Below are 21,006 nucleotides of genomic sequence, written 5' to 3'. Positions count from 1 at the left end.
CTGAATTTGTCAAGGATTATCAATACCTTGGCACAGCCATTAACCAAAATGGAGACAATAGTCAAGAAATCAGAAGGCTAGGCCTGGGGAGGGCAGCTATGAGAGAACTAGAAAAGGTCCTCAAATGCAAAGATGTATCACTGAACACTAAAGTCAGGATCATTCAGACCATGGTATTCCCAATCTCTATGTATGGATGTGAAAGTTGGACAGTGAAAAAAGCAGATAAGAGAAAAATCCACTCATTTGAAATGTGTTGGAGGAGAGCTTTGCACATGTCATGGAGTGTGAAAAAGAGAAATAATTGGGTGTTAGAACAAATTAAACCAGAACTATCACTAAAAGCTAAAATGATGGAACTGAGGTTATCATACTTTGGACATGTAATGAGAACACCTGATTCACTAGAAAAGACAATAATGTTGGGAAAAACAGAAATCAGAAGAAGGCTAGGACTAGTGAGGGCAGCTATGAGAGAACTAGAAAAGATCCTCAAATGCAAAGATGTATCACTGAACACTAAAGTCAGGATCATTCAGACCATGGTATTCCCGATCTCTATGTATGAATGTGAAAGTTGGACAGTGAAAAAAGCGGATAAGAGAAAAATCAACTCCTTTGATATGTGGTGTTGGAGGAGAGCTTTGCGGATACCATGGACTGCGAAAAAGACAAATAATTGGGTGTTAGAACAAATTAAACCAGAACTGTCACTAGAAGCTAAAATGATGGAACTGAGTTTATCATACTTTGGACACATAATGAGAACACATGATTCATTAGAAAAGACAATACAGAAAAACAGAAGGGAGTAGAAAAAGAGGAAGACCAAACAAGAGATGGATTGATTCCGTAAAGAAAGCCACAGACCTGAACTTGCAAGATCTGAACATGGTGATTCATGACAGATGCTATTGGAGGTCACTGATTCATAGGGTCGCCATAAGTTGTAATCGACTTGAAGGCACATAAAAACAACAAGAAGCTTATTTAAGGCAGCAGTTTCCAGAAGCAGAACTGGGTTTTTTTATTTATCAAATTCCTTCTAAGCAAATCAGTTGGTCTTTCTTCTTTATGTGAATATAAGGAGCTGAGCACCCCACGTGCTCCATAAATCCCAAGTGTACATGGGATTGTGCTATTAGTTACTAAGGATATTTGGATTTTATTATTTCAAAGTTAATGGTGACAAAATAATAGTTTTAGGTAATGTTCATTCAAATTATTACACTACAAGGTTTTAGTTTTCTTTAAAAACACAATTTTCTTCACACAAATGCAAGTAAAGTGAGGCACAGGAGGTACTTACTCTTAATTGAAAGGAATTATACACTGCTATTACACCCATTCATGAGTGCACATTTTCAGCTTATGTGAGGATGGAAAAGGTGAGGTAATATTATATACAGCCCTGTAGCCAGGGTGGGGCACTGCCCCACCCCTGCGAGAGTTATGCTTCACACACACACACCGTAGGATTTTTTTTAATTGTCTTTTTAATTTATGACATGACAGACAATGGTAACCTCCATTACAGAATGACAGCTTGTTTTAAGAAAAAGAGAAAATTAAGAATATGATCCTCTGAAAAATTCAGTGAATAAGGCAGGGTGAGTGCACAACAAAAGCCTCAAAAGTCTCCTCACTCAGTACTTTCCCTGACTGAGGAAGGGTGGGTTTTTCTTGATCACAATCACTCTACAATTACTTAAGTGATCCTGAAAAAAAACAGCCAGTAAAGTAACATGACCTTTGAAGAGTTAAATATTAGAACTCTGTATGTATGATGAGAAGAGCAGGACTGAGTGCTTATTGCTAAAGGGTGAAATAAGAGATAACTTGAAGTGATCTGAAAAATATCTACTCTAAGTTACCCTTTACTCTTTTAAAGCAGTCACTATGCTCACAATCATAGTGGCTATTTTTTTCTTTTTCTTCTTGAGTACTTGATGGTGAAGAATGAAAACAGCCCTAGAGGAACAGAAAAACTGCTATGCACAGTACAGTTAGCTGGCTGGTTGGCCACCTAGGCTATAACTCAGGCCTAATTTCTGATTTTCTCAATGTGTGCATCTCAGCATGAGGCCTTTTCAGGGTTTCAGGACAGAAAAAATTAATCCAGCAACCATTTAAAAAAATCTCAGTTGGTTTCCACAATTACTTTCCAATCACTTAGTTAGTCCTTTATGTAACAGCAATTAAATAGTTTTCCCTTGATTGTCCAACAGAAAGGAACAAGACTACAACAAGGAACAAGACTAGAAGGAGGGCTTTCAAGGGGAAGTTAATACCTTTTGGTATCCCCTTGTTCACTATATCCTTAACATCTTTATTTCTTATTAAACAAAAAGTATACCAGTCATTTAATTTGTGGTGTTCATACAAAACGTCTGTTAACTTACCCTTTACATACCCCATTACATAAGTTAACATACTCTCTGCATGGAGGAGTGAGGGGAAGGTCTGCCTTACCCTTACCCTAGCCTAGCCCTCACATCCTCTCTACCATCCTTAGCGGAGGGTGTAATGCCACTGGCCCTCAAGGAGGCAATTATAAAGCCTATCTTAAAGAAGTCCTCCTTGGATCCCCAAGTTTTGAACAACTTTCGCCCAGTTTCGAATTTGCCATTTTTGGGCAAGATCATTGAGCGAGTGGTGGCTGACCAATTGTCAGCACACTTGGATGAAACGGATTATCTGGATCCATACCAATCGGGTTTCAGGACTGGACATGGTACTGAAACAGTCTTGGTCGCTCTGGTGGATGATATGAGGAGGGCATTAGATAGGGGAGAATTCACCTTTCTTGTCCTCCTGGATCTTTCAGCGGCTTTTGATACCGTTGACCACGGTATCCTGTTGGATCGCCTGGAAGGACTGGGAATACCTGGTGGAACGCCTCTCCCAATACGAAACTACCCGTACACTGCGCTCGACATCTAAGGCCCTCCTCCGAGTGCCATCACATCGAGAAGCTCGGAGGGCGGTGACTAGATCCAGGGCCTTTTCGGTGGTGGTCCCTGAATTGTGGAATAGTCTCCCCGATGAGGTACGCCTGGCGCCGACACTGCTATCTTTTCGGCGCCAGGTGAAAACCTTTTTATACTCCCAGGCATTTTAAAAATTTTAAATATTCTTTTTAAAGAAATTGTTTTGTAGTGTATTTTAAAACAGTGCTTCATTGCTGGTATGTTTTGATGTTGTTTGGTTTCTGTTCTTTGTTTGTTTTGCTTTTTGATTTTCTTATATTTGTTCTATTCATATATTTTCTTGTTTATCCTCTATGTACACCGCCCAGAGAGCCTTTTCGGCTTAGGGCGGTATATAAATTAAATTAAATTAAATAAATAAATAAATAAATAAATAGGAGGCACTGTTCTATGGTGGTTCCGTTCCTTTCTCTCTGACAGGTGTCAACAGGTAGCATTGGGAGATGAGGTTTCAGACCCTTGGCCTCTCACTTGTGGAGTGCCACAGGGTTCTATCCTCTCTCCTATGCTATTCAACATCTATATGAAGCCGCTGGGATCCATCATCAGGAGATTTGGGCTGCGGTGTCACCAATATGCAGATGACACTCAGCTCTATCTCTCGTTTAAGTCCTCACCAGAGTTGGCTGTGGAGACCATGTCCAAGTGCCTGGAATCCGTGAGTGGATGGATGGGAAGGAACAGGCTGAAGCTAAATCCTGACAAGACCGAGGTGCTGCTTGTGGGAGACAGAGGAAGGTTGGGTCCTGTTGACCTGAGGTTTAATGGGGTACAATTACCCCTGAAGGACCAGGTCCGCAGCCTTGGGGTTGTTCTTGATTCCAGGCTGTCCATGGAGGCTCAGATTTCGGCAGTGAGCCGGGCAGCCTGGTTCCAATTACACCTCATACGTAGGCTGCAACCCTACCTCCCTGTTCATCAGCTCCCACTGGTAGTACATGCCCTGGTCACCTCTCGATTAGACTACTGCAATGCACTCTACGTGGGGTTACACTTGAAAACGGTCCGGAAACTTCAACTGGTACAGAATGCGGCAGCTCGTTTACTTACAAACAGTCATCGCCGTGATCATATTACGCCAGTATTATTCAATCTACACTGGCTTCCAGTAGTTTTCCGGGCCCAATTCAAGGTGTTGGTGTTAACCTTTAAATCCCTATACGGTTTCGGCCCAGTTTATCTGAAGGAGCACCTCCAGCATCACCAATTATGCCGCCCGACAAGATCAGCCACGCAGGGCCTTCTCTCAATCCCACCAACAAAAGCAGCTAGGTTGGTGGGGACTAGAGAGAGGGCTTTTTCGGTGGCAGCCCTCACTCTCTGGAATTCCCTCCCATTCGATCTTCGGCATGCCCCTTCCCTGGATACCTTCCGCCGAGCCTTAAAAACGTGGCTGTTTGGACAGGCCTTTGGGACCGCCGGGATGGGCTAATTACATACTGAATGCCCGTTGTTGTGTACTGCACATGTTGTTATTTTTGTTATTGCTGATTATATTGTATTTTATTGTAATTATTGTATTTTATTGTATTTTATTGTAATTTAATATGTACGTCGCCTAGAGTGGCTTCGGCCAGATAGGCGACCTAAAAATTAAATTTACATTTACATTTACATTGGCTTGACCTGTGCTCCTTTCCCCCAAAAATGCCCCATCTAGAAATGTGGCTATTAAATATCTGTGAGCCTTTTCAAGGCTCATGCCATTCCCTGGCCCAGTTCACACATAATGCTAAGCCAGGGTTTGCTTAACAAACCACTGATTAACCTTGAGTTGTCCCACAGACAGTCTTTCCAACTGCTCTTGTTTCATGCCTTTGTAGTTTAGTGAGTGTATGGGATGGCGCAGTCAAACATACAGTGGTTAACAAACCATAGTTTTACATTATATGTGTAAACCAGGCCAGTGGCTGAGGTTGAAGCAGTAGCCTGAAGGCCTTCCCTACCTATTAATGGGCCATAATGAGGCCCTCCACCATATCCTCTGCTTCCTCATAGCCTTCCTCTGCATAGAATCTTCAAGTCAGCCTGTGAAGAAAATGGAATGTGTGTATGTATATGTATATGTATGTATGTATGTATATATATATATATATATTGCATGTAGGTATCTTTGGAAATTATGGAGTTCTCTTGTTAAAACTGACTTGGAAGGCAGTAGAATTCAACAAGGAAGGGATGGATTGTAAGTAAGCAATATCTGCAGTTGGGACTAAGACCCTCTAATTTCCAGGAGTTTTCTGGATTAACAACCATGGGAGTCACCTAGCCAAACGGTGTGTTAAATAACCAGATGAAAGGAAGGGTAGATCAAGGTGCCATCTCCCATAAAGGAACACATGCCATGCAGAAGGACAACCAGAGTGCCATGCAAACAACAAAAGACTGTTGTAAATTGTTAGGGACTGCGTAGCCAGGGAAAGTAGATTGTGTTTGACCCTATGTGTATTTGGCTGTACTTTTGCTCCAACCAGGGAAATGCTTATATACTTGCAACCATTCCTGTGTTAACCCTTTTTTTCCTAAGAACTACTTTCTATGCTTTTAGTAAACTTTTATTCTTGTTTCATAATACCCTTGTGGTCTCCATTAATATTTTACCCATGTATAAGTGCCAAGTTCTACACAACTTTGTGGTGTTCTTAAGGAGACACAGGAATGTTTGGCTGTTTGGTGGAAGGCAGCCTGGGAGAAAAATACATTATTTTACCTGGTAGCAGTAAGAATCTAACAGGAAAGGTGGGCAAGCAGAGGGGGGTCTCCCCCCACGGTCTTGAGTGCAACTGGGGTGCAGTGACACGTCCATGGGAATAGAGAGTTCACAAAGAAAGTTCATAATTACAACTTTATTTTTATTTCAGTTGTTTTTCCTTATAAATCCATATAAATCTCTTGCCTTAAGAGTATATTACTAAAAATTGTCTATGAAATTCAGTAAAAATGTCTGATTTGGCAAAAATGAAAACTTAACAGACAGTCTCATCCCTTTTTATGTTTCTGAAGCTTTTGAGGCTTTCAATGAGAATCATTTCTCACCTTTTCCAGTCTGTGAATTGGATTTGAAACAGAGCCTTGAGGCTAAAATTGGGTGTTTTTCTGAACCACTGAACTACATCTGATTGTTGATGATTAGAACCTAATTGATCCAAAACTGGGTTAGCCAAATGACATCTCACCTATTTAGCTGTTTCAGATAAGCTGCTTTCTGGGGAAATGGTGTTGAGGTAATTGGGGAAGCTCCTGGAGGATTCCCCGTTATATTTTTGGAATGGGATGTGAGGAATCTGAAAGAGGGAAGCAATTTTACTTCAAGAACTTCAACTATCATTATCTAACTTAAGCACCTGAGCTGCAGCCTTTTACTAAAGAGCTTTAGCTAAAGTAGATAAATTTAAGTTAAAGTGCTTTAGCTAAAGCATTTTGCCTTGGTTGCTGGTACTCACACTTTGCCTTTGCTCTGCCCTTCCCAAAGTGGGTAACTGAGGAGACCAAGCCAAAGGACAAAGAAATCCTGCTAACACTAACACAGAGTGACTCTTAAAATAATGAGACTTGTGCTCTACTGCTACACTGCATAGCAACATAAATCACATACTTTAAACAAAAATGGCTAGGTGAGTAGGAATGAGCATAGCAAACATGAAAAATATGAACTGTACTAAGTTTTAATAGTTGGTTTAAAAGTAATAAAGCCCTTAAACAGTAGTGTAGTGGCAAATTTAGAAGTGCAGGGTCCCTTCATAATAGTCACACCTTGCCCCCTCACAGCAACATCCCCTGCTAAGATTATGCAACCTTCTAAGACTGTTTTATTTATTTAATTTACACCCTGCCCTTCCTACCTTCAGACTCGGGGGGGGGGAAGGGGGATACCAATTTGATTGGATCTTTGCATTAAGAAAAGAAAGCAACTCCTCAGGGCCGGTTCCAAGGGGTGGCCAGGTGGAGCACTGGCCCGAGGGCCCCTGAGGCTACAGGAGCCCCTGGGGGCCCCCTCTGCTCCCCTTCTGCAATTCGCGGCAAGATCGCTGCTGCGGATTGCAGGCTGAGAGCTTCGGAGCTCCGCCATTCCCTTCCTTAATTTACCTTGTTCTGCCGTTGCGCACGCAGCGGTGCCCTTAAGAAAGATGGCGGCTGAGGTTTTCCTAAGGCGCTGAAGCCACTGCCGCCATCTTGGCTGATGACACGCATGCGTGCTGTGCGCTCACATCCCTGCCATGAACCAAGATGGCAGCAGAGGCTTCAGCTCCTTAAGGAAACCTCAGCCGCCATCTTTCTTAAGGGCACTGCTGTGTTCGCAATGGTAGAACAAGGTAAGTTAAGGAAGGGAATGGTGGGGTCCTGAAGCTCTCGCTGTGCGCAAGTCGCAGAAGGGGAGCGCTGGGGCCTGGGGCCTGGGGCAGGCTTTTGCCGAAGGGCTCCAGCGTGCCTGGGGCTGGCCCTGGGCGCGCGCACATGTGTATGTGTGCGTGCACACATGCATGCCAGGGCCCAGGGCAAGCTGGTGCCCAAGGGCCCCCCGGCATGTCTAGGGCCGGCCCTGCAACTCCTCCCCATCTGCAGGAGGGAGCTTTTAATGGAAAGGGATATTTGGAGATATGATTTTGCCACACACCATTTTTTCAATTAACAGAGACTAAAATTACAATTAGCATGGGGGGGTCATGAAATTTTTTGAGCTTACAAAGGGGGTCCAGTACTCATAAAGGTCAGGAAGCACTGTGCTAGATTATGTGGTCCCCAGAATATCTGTAAAAAACAATTTAAAATCATACAGCATCTAGCACAGCACATTACAATTGCAATAACAGACCAAAAAAAATCATTAAGTGGTCCATCAAAACCCTCAGAATTTTCAAGTGGTCCATGGGGGGAAAGGTTTGGGAATCACTGAACCAGATCATTTTGGCTTGATCTTGCATGCCAGAAGGCAGCAAAACATCCTGGCTGTCAGGGAGACAAGCCTAGCTTCTTCTTTATCTGTCTTTAAGCATCAGGCAAATAATTTCCTCTTTACCCAGGCTTTTGGCCCTTAATGTGTGGGGCTTTAGCTATTGGTGGGTTATTTTAGAGGAGCAGGACCTGTAGCCTTGTCTTTTATTTTGTACTGATGTGTTTTAGGGTTTTTGATTGGTTGTGTTTGTTTATAACTAGTTTCAATGTGTTTTAGGTTTTATTGATTGTGTTTGTTTTAACTGGTTTTAATGTAAGTCACTTTGGGCCATTTCGGTGAGAAAAGTGACTAATAAATATAATTAATAATAATATAAAACTCATTTTTAAAATTACATTACAAATCAGGTATCTAATATTTATGCCTTGAGTTCCTACTTCTAGCTGCCCCCCCCCCAATTTTGGACAAATAGGAGCGACTGCAGCTTGCTTACCTTTATTGCAGTGCAGCATTCTCCTACTTGGCTGTCTCTTGCAATCTCTAACATACAACTTTTCTGCAATGCTTTTTTAGAATATTACTGGAACAAAAGGCCTCTAAAGGGGTTAACTTTATGGAAGGGGTTTTTGAGGCACCTGTAAATTAATTAAAGAAAGCTCTGTGTCTTACAAAGAGTTTTTACTAGCTTCTCTGAATCAAATGCATTATATTTTCTTTTGAAATACCAATTTCTAGTTGAGTAAAATTCAAATATAGCTTCTTTTCTTTTAATCTTTCACTTCATAAATACTCCAAACCTCCTAAATATTGAAAAGCCCATAATTTCCCAAGAATGATGTAAAACACATTTTAGTATTCTTCTGTAAGATAAAAACCTGTGTTTGTTTCATACACACACACACCATGTTCCCTTCATTCATACACATACAGACACACACACATATACAATGTGTGACAGTTATCTTCTACACTAGATTTAACTCAAGGAATTCACTTCACACATCATACTATTAAGGCTTTTTGCCCTGTGAATAATATTATTAATATATTGAAAAGCATTCTTGGCAGAGATAAAGGGGAAAAGAAGCTTTATAGGTTAGGAATAGAGCTAAGAATGAGCTCCTTTATAGATGGGTTTAATTTTCGGTCAGAGCTACTCTTGAAAGTAGATGCATTGTAGATGGAATTGGGAGTTTGCCAATAGGACCAAGATCACTCAATTAACAATTTGATTGCAAGTCATGGGGCTGGATCCAAGAACCTTGAATGGAAAGAAAATCACCATTAGCACCGTTCCACATTAACAGAACTGTTCAGTTTGTGAAGGTGCTTTACTCTATATGTTTTGTAGAAGTTCTGGTTTCTGGATTTAGTTTCACGTTTTCATGCACTTTAGTAAAGTGGCTCACAAATGTTTTTCTCCATGGACTACCTGAAAATTGCTGAGCACCTCGGTGGACCACTGAATGATTTTTCTCCCTATTTATTTATTTATTTAATTAATTAATTTTATCCCACCCTTCCTCCCAGCAGGAGCCCAGGGCGGCAAACGAAGCACTAAAACACTTTAAAACATCATAAAAACAGATATTAAAATGCATTAAAACAAAACAGCATTAAAAACATTTTTTTAAAAAAAACAACTTTAAAAAGGGTTAAAAACATTATTAAAAAACATATTAAACAATTCTGACACAGATGCAGACTGGGATAGGTCTCAACTTAAAAGGCTGGTTGAAAGAGGAAAGTCTTCAAAAGGCGCCGGAAAGATAACAGAGATGGCGCCTGCCTAATATTCAGTTCCCTATTGTAGCAACTGTAATCTGCTGTGCTAGATGCTGTATGATTTTTAATTATATTTTTGTAGACATGCCATGGGCCACCTAATAAAGCGTGTGGACTACCAGTGGTCCGTGGACCACAGTTTGGGAATGTGTGCTTTAGTGCAAGGTATAAAACAGCCTTTCACATGGCTTCCACACCTGAAAGAGTACTATTGGATTCAACCTATGTCAGTATTGTTATGACAATACCCAGCAGATCAGTTCTGTCACCTAGTAGCCTTGTTATAATATACAGATAGTACCACACTGTCTGTAGTAGAGCAATGCTAAGCCATGCCAGTTTGCAGCAGTTGCAGTTTGGTACAATATGGCAACATTTTTAGCAAATAAATAAGCATAAGGAGCTAGTTTATACCAAATCAGACCATTGGCCCATCTAGCTGAGTATCTAGCCACTGTAGTATCTCTCCAGAGGTTCAGCCATGAATCTTTTCCAGCCCCATCTGTAGATGCCAAGGACTGAGCTTGGGACTAATTGTGTCTGAGCTGTGATGCTTCTGAAAATCCTTCAAATGCAGGCAAGTTCTACTGAATTTTTCTTCTGTGAGTATCTTCTTACATCCCTAAGAATAGCTGGTCTTGTCAAGGTCAGCCTGACAATTGGAAGCATATGTATGTGAGATTACACAATATTGTCCCAGCATATTTCTCCCTAAGACCCAGTTCGTACTTCCAGTACAGTGACCCTCATTGTGATTGCTTTCATATTATTAGTGTACAGGGATGCTGCGAGGAACAGGATGTCATGGGAACAGTTATTTGAACCACAATGATGTGTCTATATCCATTGCATATCATGTAACGAAGCAGAGATGTGGTGCTTTTTCTTATTATAATTCTTAGCTAGGGAAGGATTTCTAAACTTTTATGGTGTTGTGTTTTACTCTACTACTCTCAACGAGTATCATAAACACTTGGAGCTTTCTGCCTTGTAATACATGTAAAGTTAGTTTCCTTGAAAATAATGTTCACTGTTTGTGTCATCTGGGAGTTTAGAAGAGCAAGACAAATACAGAAAGACTCTGTTTTATGTAGTTCTGACAGAGATGAGTAGAAATTCTCAACCAGTTTTATTCCTTATGGCAATATTATTTCTATGTAAAGAGGCAAAACAGGCAAAAAAGCTCATTAAATATTGCTAAGATTTGTTATGGCAAGATGTATGCAAGGTCATATTGTGCTCTCATCTGATCTTTATTAAAGATTAGCAATCCAATTCTGCAGGAGCCCTCTGGTTATATTAAGGTATGATAAGCCTTGCATATATTTATCTGTAACAAGCTGTTTCAACTGCAGAACATGCATTCACTCTAGGTACATATCCAGCAAAACTAAAGAGCATTGTATACTTAGGAGATTTTATTTCAACCCTTCTTGCTATAAAGGGAACAATACAGATATATCTTTTACTAAGGCTTTTCTTCATATTAATAGTTTATTTTTCTGTGCTAGAAAATTACACTGAAGGCTTCTCCATATGATCAAAAAGCATGTCTTGAGACTTCAAGATGTGGATCAGTCCCCGATTCCCCACTTTGACTACGCGCTAAGGTTAGAGGAACAAAACTGCTAGCCCACCAGGGCAGTTTGATGCCCAGCCTATCCCCCTTTTGCTTGTGTTTCTAGTTCAAGCTGAAAAATTCATACTACAGATCAAAATCATAGTGGTTTGGGAAATAGTCTCTGAGAGCTAATTCTGTACCACTGTATGCTGTTACAGCTCCAAGGTCTGTTGCATTCTCTCATTCTGAGCAATGTATTGCTTAGGGAGGTCATCAAGCTGTCTTTATGTGCTGGCTAGTTGCCTGCCTGGTTGCAGTTCCCTCTGGACACTGACTGCCTCTCCAGCCATGGGGGCTGGACTTCCCAGTAGTTGGAAGTGACAATCTGTTGGTATCTGCACAAGAGGGTACTCTGTAAGTGTGGCTTATTTATCTAAAAAATATTTTTGTACCACTCTTCAATCATAATGATTCTAAAAGTGGTTCATAATAACAAAATTGTATTTATAGACAATGATATAGTCTCACAGTAACAGATCCAGAATGATGGGTTCTCTAAATGGTATTAAAAATAACACGTGTCTCCTGGTTGTGCTGCCCTGTGGTAGCACAGGGGGTTCCTGAGGCAAGATCTTCTTTGGAGTCCTCTCTCAAGTCCAAAGTACCTATTTGTCAAGGCACCAGCTGTGTTCCCTTCCCTTTCAGCATTCACTCATGTATAAATGTGATTTTAAATGAAACAGGTTTTACCTATTTCTCATTATTATCGTTTCAGCTTCCTTGAGTTTATCAGCAAAGTATATCTATTTTGCTGGAATACTAACAGTATCAACAACAGCCATTTTTGCACCTTGTCTCAAGTGTTCCAAGTACTCCATCTGTTATTAATCCTCAGAACAGCCCTACTGTAGATGTGGAGCTGATGGGGAGAGAAAAGTAGCTTGTCTTAAGGCCACCAAGAGACTTGGTATCTAAATTGGTTATTTGTCATTTCTATTCTCTTTGTGGCTACACCCTACACCTGCTTTCACAAGCTCAGAGCAGACCTTCTTCTGGATATCTGCATGTGTAGAAGCCCCTTTCAGATTTTTTGCTGAATGTGCAGAGGTTGGTAAGTTGAGAACCCTCTTTCCCTCCACACATTTAGTTTGTCCGGCACATTTCCTGTTCTGTCTTTCTGAAGGATTGGAGCCTCCACTCCCACATTCTAAATGCCTTACAAACAAGTAACAAACAAAAAGCACATAAATTATACAGCTCTCCTGTGTGGATGGCTTTCAGTTTCCCATCCGCCACATGGAGAGCCCAGAGATTGTCAAGGTGTCAACAAATTGAGCATATAATTCAAGCTGGTTGGGAGTGCATCCCATACAAGAAAATTCCAAGTGGCAAAACAAGACAAAGAAGTACTTTGAGGACAAAATAACCCTCAGGCTTGGAAAACAGTAGCACTCCAGCTGACCTCACAGCAAATGTTGTGGGGTGGGGGTACCAGGAAACGAGGATGTCAGGTTCAGGTAGCTTGGCCCCAAATGATTTAAGCCTAAAAAGATCATAGTAGACAGATCTTTGAATGTTATGTCACTGAAGTTTAGAACACTGGTAATATGTACAATATACTAATGTTGCTGTTGTTGTTATGTGCCTTCAAGTCGATTACGACTTATGGCAACCCTGTGAATCAGTGACCACCAGGAGCATCTGTCATGAACCACCCTGTTCAGATCTTGTAAGTTCAGGTCTGTGGCTTCCTTGATGCAATCGATCCATCTCTTGTTTGGCCTTCCTCTTTTTCTACTCCCTGCTGTTTTTCCCAGCATTATGGTCTTTTCTAGTGAATCAGGTCTTCTCATGATGTGTGCAAAGTATGATAACCTCAGTTTTATCATTTTAGCTTCTAGTGACAGTTCTGGTTTAATTTGTTCTAACACTCAATTATTTGTCTTTTTCGCAGTCCATGGTATGCGCAAAGCTCTCCTCCAACACCACACTTCAAATGAGTTGATTTTTCTCTTATCCATGTTTTTCACTGTCCAATTTTCACACCCATACATAGAGATCAGGAATACCATGGTCTGAATGATCCTGACTTTAGTGTTCAGTGATACATCTTTACATTTTAGGATCTTTTCTAGTTCTCTCATAGCTGCCCTCCCCAGGCCTAGCCTTCTTCTCATTTCTTGACTATTGTCTCCATTTTGGTTAAGGACTGTGCCGAGGTATTGATAATCCTTGACAAGTTCAATGTCCTCATTGTCAACTTTAAAGTTACATAAATCTTCTGTTGTCATCACTTTAGTCTTTTTGACGTTCAGCTGCAGTCCTGCTCTTGTGCTTTCCTCTTTAACTTTCATCACCATTCATTTCATATCATTACTGGTTTCTGCTAGTAGTATGGTATCGTCTGCATATCTTAAATTATTGATATTTCTCCCTCCAATTTTCACACCTCCTTCATCTTGGTCCAATCCCACTTTCCATATGATATGTACTGCGTATAGATTAAACAAATAGGGTGATAAAATACACCCCTGTCTTACACCCTTTCCGATGGGGGACCAATTGGTTTCTCCATATTCTGTCCTTACAGTAGCCTCTTGTCCAGAGTATAGGCTGTGCATCAGGACAATCAGATCCTGTGGCACCCTCATTTCTTTTAAAGCATTCCATAGTTTTTCATGATCTACACAGTCAAAGGTTTTGTTGTAATCTATAAAGCACAGGGTGATTTTCTTCTGAAATTCCTGGCTCCGTTCCATTATCCAATGCATGTTTGCAATATGATCTCTGGTGCCTCTTCCCTTTCTAAATCCAGCTTAGATGTCTGGCATTTCTCGCTCCATATATGGTAAGAGCCTTTGTTGTAGAATCTTGAGCACTACTTTACTTGCATGGGATATTAAGGCAATAGTTCGATAATTACTGCATTGCCCGGGATCCCCTTTCTTTGGAATTGGGATATATATTAAACACTTCCAGTCTGTGGGCCATTGTTTAGTTTTTCATATTTCTTGACAATTTTTTGTCATAATTTGGACAGATTCAGTCTCATTAGCTTGTAGCAATTCTATTGGTATGCCATCTGTTCCTGGTGATCCTTCCAAGTATTTTAAGAGCAGCTTTCACCTCACATTCTAAAATTTCTGGTTCTTCATCATACTGTTCCTATAACAATATAGGCTCTTGTAAATCACATCAGTCGGGAATTCTGTATCTAGCAAAGTGGGTGGGAAACTACTGATCACTCTTTGTATAAGGTCTGAAAATATATCCAAAATGGCTGAAGCTATAGTGAAATAAGTAGGATTACACCAATGTCAGTACATCCATGTTAGTTTAAGCAGTTTGTTTTTGTTTTATTGTTTGTTTAAATATTTTTTTATTTTTTTACTCTCTGTCTTATGTGAGATCAGTAACAAACAAAACAGTCCCTGGTCTTAGGCATACAATGTAAAACAGGATTTCCCAAACTGTGGACTGTGAACCACGAGCGCTTTGCCAGTTTCATTCAGGTGACCTGCAGCATGTCTATAAAAGCACAATTAAAAATCATACAGCAACTAATGGAGGCTTCCTATCTGAGGTCTTTGGACAAAGCCTCACCCCCTCTTCCTCGAGTTATGTACTGGCTACAGGATGAAGGACAGAAATTGCTGTGAAGTCCCATTGCACATTAGGATCCTAACATGGGAGGTAGAGGGGCTTTAATCCTTTGCCCCCCATTTGATCCCAATGCAGATCAGGCCTCCCACACCTGCAGTTTGCATTGCCAAAAAAGGATCCATTGAAACAAATGGATCCTTGTTTGTAAATACATGTAAACATTGTCAAAATACCATAGGTCTTTGATGTAGGGATGGGAGAGAAATTTGGTTTAGTTTGTGTTTTAGTGTGAATTTAGCTAATTTGCGCTTCCCCCAAAAAATACATGAACCAAAACGCAGCTGTCTTTTGAAATTTGCCGTCCTATATGTATGCATAAAAGATGTGTCAAGGGTGAGCTAAGGGTGTGTGTATTGTATGCACGATTGTGTTTGTGTGTTAACTGTGTGTGACTATGTGGGTATGGCCCCTTCCACTTTTTACTTTTGCCCTGCCTACTGCTGGAATTACCACCAATGTAATGCAGCCTTCATGCTGGAAAAGGTTTCCCCCTCCTGTCTTAAAGTTACAAAGTTCTTAAAATGATCCTCTTAAATGGAAACAATTCTGGGAGAGGCGGAGCCAAATGCAGCTGGTCTTTCAGTAGAGTGGGCTTACTTCCCATCTTTCCCTCTGCTGCCACTAGATGGAACGGTTTATGCATCATATGCTTCTGCAATACTGGAATAACCCAGCCATGCATCTGTAACACTACTAGCATCTCTCACATTGCACTTCCATAGTGATTAGGATAATCAAGGGTAGGTGTTTGTTGTGTTATGGCACATCTGGATTGGCAATTTTTTTAGGATTGACTCCAATGCTCTAGTCCTCATCCATATGCACTATGTTAATAGTACAGTGCACTGAAACCATCTGCATGCTGGAAGCAAGGTGTCAGAGGGGCATTTCCCAAGCTGTATGCTGTTTTTTAGCCTCTGCTTCCTTATCCCAATCTGGCAATCTGCAAGAGGTAGAGATGCTCTTTTTAGATCAAGCTCAGGCATGTTTATATCCTGTAGTTAAAAAAGAAACAATGAAATTCTGTATCAGGGTTAATCCCAATTGCTCAGTCTCCATCAATTATTTATTCTTGTATTTAAAACATTTGTATACATCCATTTAAAAACATTTAAAAATCCAGGATTACAAATATCAAGCTTTCCTTTAAAACCAAAACTATTTTTGTTTGATTACTGTGAATGGGTGCATCTCTGTGATTCTGCCTAAAGTATTGCCTAGTGAATAATCAATAAGCCTTGGTAAAGGAATCTTCATGTTTTTAAATAACCAAGGATATTGTAATTTACCTGCAATGGCAGTATCTGAGATACTAGAGGCTTGAATGATAGACAAACCATTTTGGCAGATTTGTTTTTGGAGAAGAGTGAGCCAATAGCGTTGCTGGAATTAGCTAAACTGGGGGGGGGGTAGCTGTTCTGGGCGTCTGATGCAGGGTTTGCGGATTGTGCTACATGTTCATATGGGTGTACTTGCTTCCAAGGTTCTCCCTGTATATATGTAAATAAAACCAATATAACCAAGCCCAGTACCAGTGGCAGCCAGGTTGGGCACTGGCTGAGAGTCCCTGGTGCTGTGAAGGGCTCCTGCTGCTGGATCTGGGCAGGTTCAGCTCCTGATCTGTGATCTGCCCTCTCATTGGGTTGCAGAGTGTGTGTCCCATGACCTGATGCTGGCACAGATCACGTAGCAGGTGCCACCTCCCAAGCCCATCCACGGCTGCTGGTGCAGGTTGGCCATGCAACTTCCTGTGGTGCCATGGTGCTGCGCCAGCATATTCCATGCACATGCTTGCCATCGCCCAAGATACGTGCACAGCATGCTAATCCATTGATGGGGCCAGAGCCTATTTAAGCCACCACTGCTGCTGCCGCGGGCCCTGCAGTTTGATGACCAAGGGCTCACGGCAGCCTGATGCCAGCCCTGAATATAACACAGGGTGATAAGTCTCGAAGGTGAGCTCTTCCGAAGGCAAATAAATGCTATTGCATTATCCCTGAATAAATAGGGAGGGTATAATAGTATTGTGAAGCACATGAATAATAATGGCTCTTAGCAATTCAGTGAGATTTCTATTGTGAGGTAGCCTACCTGGAACCACAGTTCTCTTTAATTGCTTTGAGTAGCTGTAGCAACATTAGGGTTATGAAGTGCCTTCGCAAAAGATGCAAATGACATGTTTTAGAGAAAGATCTCTTTAATTTTGAATAGCAATTGCTTTTCAGCATCAAGTGTGGCAGCATTATAAATTGTATGGTGTCATTCAGGACAGGGTAATAAAGCCAGAATGTTGCATTATTTGTCAGAATTGGCTCACTCATTGTAGCATCAGATTTTTCAGCCGGTGAAGTTGAGGTATTGGCCTTTTCATGTCACAACTAGTAGACAGTCCAAGTAGCCCCAAAGTGGTTGTTAGTATAATGACAGATTTTTAAAAAACTGCTTAGTTAAGGGGGAAAGTAACAAAAAACCTTGCTGCCTACTAAGGCTAATAGCATGATGTGGGGGAGCTGCTGGCAAATGTTCTGTTAAACTGAAGGGGGTTTGAGTTGGGACTGGCACACCAAGACAAATTTAGGTTTTAGATTTAACAGCTGCAAATGAATAGGGGCTGTGAAAAGCAAGATAAGGCAAATAGACTCAGCATTTTGTTGTGCACCATGCCCTCACACTCTCCTCCTAGAAAATGGTTTTGGTGTGTGTGATGCAGTAGCACCCACATAAACCATTGGGTTTACGTACAGGGATGACTCTCAGTTCTTTGGGAATTCCACTGGGAATAGGAGAGTGTAAGGTCGAGGGGACTCAGGCAGCAAGTTCACTGAAACTGCTAATGTTATCAGGGGGCAATGGCAAATCCTTTCCTTTATCATAGTGGTTATGTGGAGGTAGTAGTTGCATGGAGAAGGGTTAATGGATGCAGTAGATGAACCCCTGTTTCTGAAGCCAATCCCACTCTTCTTATGCCAAGGCTTGAGGATTCTGGGCAGCACTATTATTATTTATTAATTTTATATAGCCAACAATAAAGCCAACAAAGGTGGCTTTCAACAAAACCATATTAAAAAACAATATATGATAATTAAAAACAATAAACAGTATATAGCAAAAAAAAAACCCGCACTTCTTTGCAGCAAAGATAGCATAAGCATAAAGCAATAGTCTAGATTCAAAACACAATTTACAAGCCTATGTGAATAAAGAAAAGGGTTTTTTTATTTAAAGGTACTGAAAAAGTGTATAATAGCTGTCTGTGTGTTCTTTTTTTCAAATTAGGCACTACAAGGCCTCATAAGGAGGGGGAAGTCCCTGGTGTGGATTATATTTTCATCACTGTTGAAGATTTTATGGAACTAGAGAAAAGTGGTGCTCTTTTAGAAAGTGGAACATATGAAGGTAAGCTGTGTTTTTTATTTCTGCTTTTATGTTTTCATCATGTTTTCCTCCGTTTTCTAGAACTGCATTAGGACATCCCATTAGAATGTATCATAGTAGCCGTTATCTTCTATTCATGAGGAGCCAGATGGCAGTTGTGAAAGTTTATTTTTTCTATTAAAAATCTGAATGCAAATAAGCTCAATGTAACTGGAATTCGTGCCACCTGAGGGGAAGAGAGAATGACAAGTGAAAACTAAACCAATCAATCACCAGCAAAGTTAAGGTGTTGCACAGCTGAGCAGTAGCATACTTAAAAAAAATGTATTTAATTAATGAAATAAGAAGAATGAAATGAAATAAGATATAACAGATACAAAAAAGGAAAAATGCAGTCAACATTCTTTGTATACACTTGGGTAATAATCCAGATATTACAAAACAAATATTAATAAATTAAAGCATTAAAGGTGGGATTCTACAGGCACAGAGAATCAATGAGAGTTCACCAGTATACCTTTATCTTTGTATCTGGGTATTCAGGGGACTTTTGGAGGAACAAATTTACCAGCCAAATTGTTTGTGTAGTACTGGAAAGTGGTTATGACTCAAGCTCCAGGAATTGGTGTATCATGCTGGGATCATGCAGAGGTTGTGTTCATAACTTACACGAAAAATAAAGTCTTGCCTAATAGTAAAAAAAGAGTCTTTTTAAAAATTTGGCCTCTCCTTAATCTGGGTTTATTGAATAGCATCATACTTCATAATTGTTTGAGATCAGTTTTAGATCCTTACACCAAATAATTGCTCATTCAGCACATTTCCAGGGCTGAGATTGTGAATGAAAATGGGGTGGACAGTTCTGTCTCTACACACACACATTGTTCCACTGCACCCTTTTACACATTACTGATGGTTCTTCAGATATTATGTAAAACAGAAGCCGAATCAGCAATTTTAAAATAAATATGTTATGTAGATTTTTGCAAAACTTTTAAAAAAAGTTTTAAAGATACCTAGCTCCGTAACTATCTGGCAAGTAGATAGGGAATGTCAGTGATAGGTTGATTTAAAAATATCTGCTTGAGAAGTGACAAGCTGGCAGTTTAATGATGCCTCTAGGGTTACTGTTGATTTGCCTCATGTCATACTTATTCAAGATCATAAAAAAGTATGTGTGAAATGGAAGTATGTTGCATAATACTAGGATAGGAATGGATGGTAATATGCAAAGATATTTATAGAAACCATGTTTGGGTTTTTTCATGTTTTCTTCTGGTCAGGGGCTATTGGATTTTTATTTCCCTTATATGATTTTTATTGGTTTTATCTTTCAATGTTTGCTTATTTCCTTTTTCCTTAATTACCATCTTATGCCTTATTTTTGTGTCAATGGAAGAGTCTTTTTTTGCTAATTTTGGTAACATTTTGTTCTCGATGTGTATTTTATTAATGTTAAAATAAAGTAAATAATAACATACTGGATGACAGCATGATTTCACTTTTCTGTGAAGGAACAGGTAGACCTCAAACTGTTCATTTAAATCATGTTGGTTTTGCTTTCTACGTGTATATAGAAGAGTATATTTTATTACCTTTATCTAGGGCAGGGAAACAGAAAGTCAGAGGAAATGGCGGCTGTGGTTGCTTCCAAGCTTCTGGTGAAGCATCTTTTTCCCACCAGCAACTGGGATTGGAACTATTAGTCCCAAAGACTGGAACCAAAACTATTAGTTGCAGCATCTCCATCAGGAAAATGACACCGCATGCACCATTGCCAGCAAGGAAAAAGGTCCGGGCTGCATCATTTCCCACCCCGGAGATGCTGGGACTGGTCGTTTCAGTTCCAGTCTTTGGTAAGAAAGAAAAAAGGACATTCTACTTCAGGGGTGGAGGACCTTTTTCAGCCCAAAGGTTAGATCCAGAACTAGCCCACTATCCATGGGCCATTTCTGACAGGGGGCGGGGCCAGCCACCTATTGATTACCTTATGTCATCTCATCAGATGTGATTGGTGTTGATAGCACATTCTGGTTAGTCTGTTTGCAGGTGCACGTTGGATGGAAACTGTGCCAGCAAACACATTTTTGCTCTGCAGACTGGCAAAGCTGTTTGCAAAGCTGTTCTGCAAAGGAAAAATGTCCATTTCAAGGCGTAGCTTGAATCTGGACTATGCCTACAAGCAGACACCTTCAAAGGAGCTTGCTGTTTCAGTCACAACCAGCAAGCCCTGTTTGCCAAGGAACCATCAGGAGAACACTTTAAGCTCCCATTTGTGTTCCTTTCCAGCTGTGTCTTTACCCGTTCCACACCTGATACTACATAGACATCTGGTGTGAGATATATGTGCAGTTTGGGGGAAACAGCTTTGCAGGGCAAATTAGGCCCATGGGCTGGGGGTTCCCCACCACTGTACAACAGGGAGCATTTGCCACTGCTGCCTCTGCCTTTCTCTTTCCCTTACACCATGGTAAGGTTCTTCACATTGGGCAAGGATAAGGTGGTGGCGGCTCACAGCAGTCTGCTACAAGTAGGGCTGTGTTTACCTGGTAATCCTTGTTTACTCTGATCCTGCTTGTGAAGATTGAAAGAAGGGGTTCTCTTATGCAAGCACCTTCCCTTCAATGTTTGTCAGATTCCTAGTGGCAGCAACAGCACAATGGGAGACTGTGGTGCAGTCCCTTTTATACCAAATGGACTACAGAATTTACTTGCAACGTGCCATATACTGACAAATG

At 40.7% G+C, this 21,006-nt stretch overlaps 1 protein-coding gene across 23 annotated transcripts in view; it reads left to right on the top strand.

The window, feature by feature from the left end:
- MAGI2 (membrane associated guanylate kinase, WW and PDZ domain containing 2) overlaps positions 1-21,006 on the top strand; it is a 1,014,264-nt gene that overhangs the window by 537,435 nt on the left and 455,823 nt on the right. For all 23 annotated transcript variants that reach the window (XM_061582129.1, XM_061582109.1, XM_061582110.1 and 20 more), the window contains one exon: positions 18,170-18,289. In XM_061582129.1, the coding sequence (XP_061438113.1) occupies positions 18,170-18,289 (120 nt within the window). The remainder of the gene's footprint in view (positions 1-18,169; positions 18,290-21,006) is intronic.

Source organism: Rhineura floridana, chromosome 8 (genome assembly GCF_030035675.1).
Source record: "Rhineura floridana isolate rRhiFlo1 chromosome 8, rRhiFlo1.hap2, whole genome shotgun sequence".
Classification (NCBI taxonomy): domain Eukaryota; kingdom Metazoa; phylum Chordata; class Lepidosauria; order Squamata; family Rhineuridae; genus Rhineura; species Rhineura floridana.
This window is presented reverse-complemented; position numbering and strand designations above follow the sequence as displayed.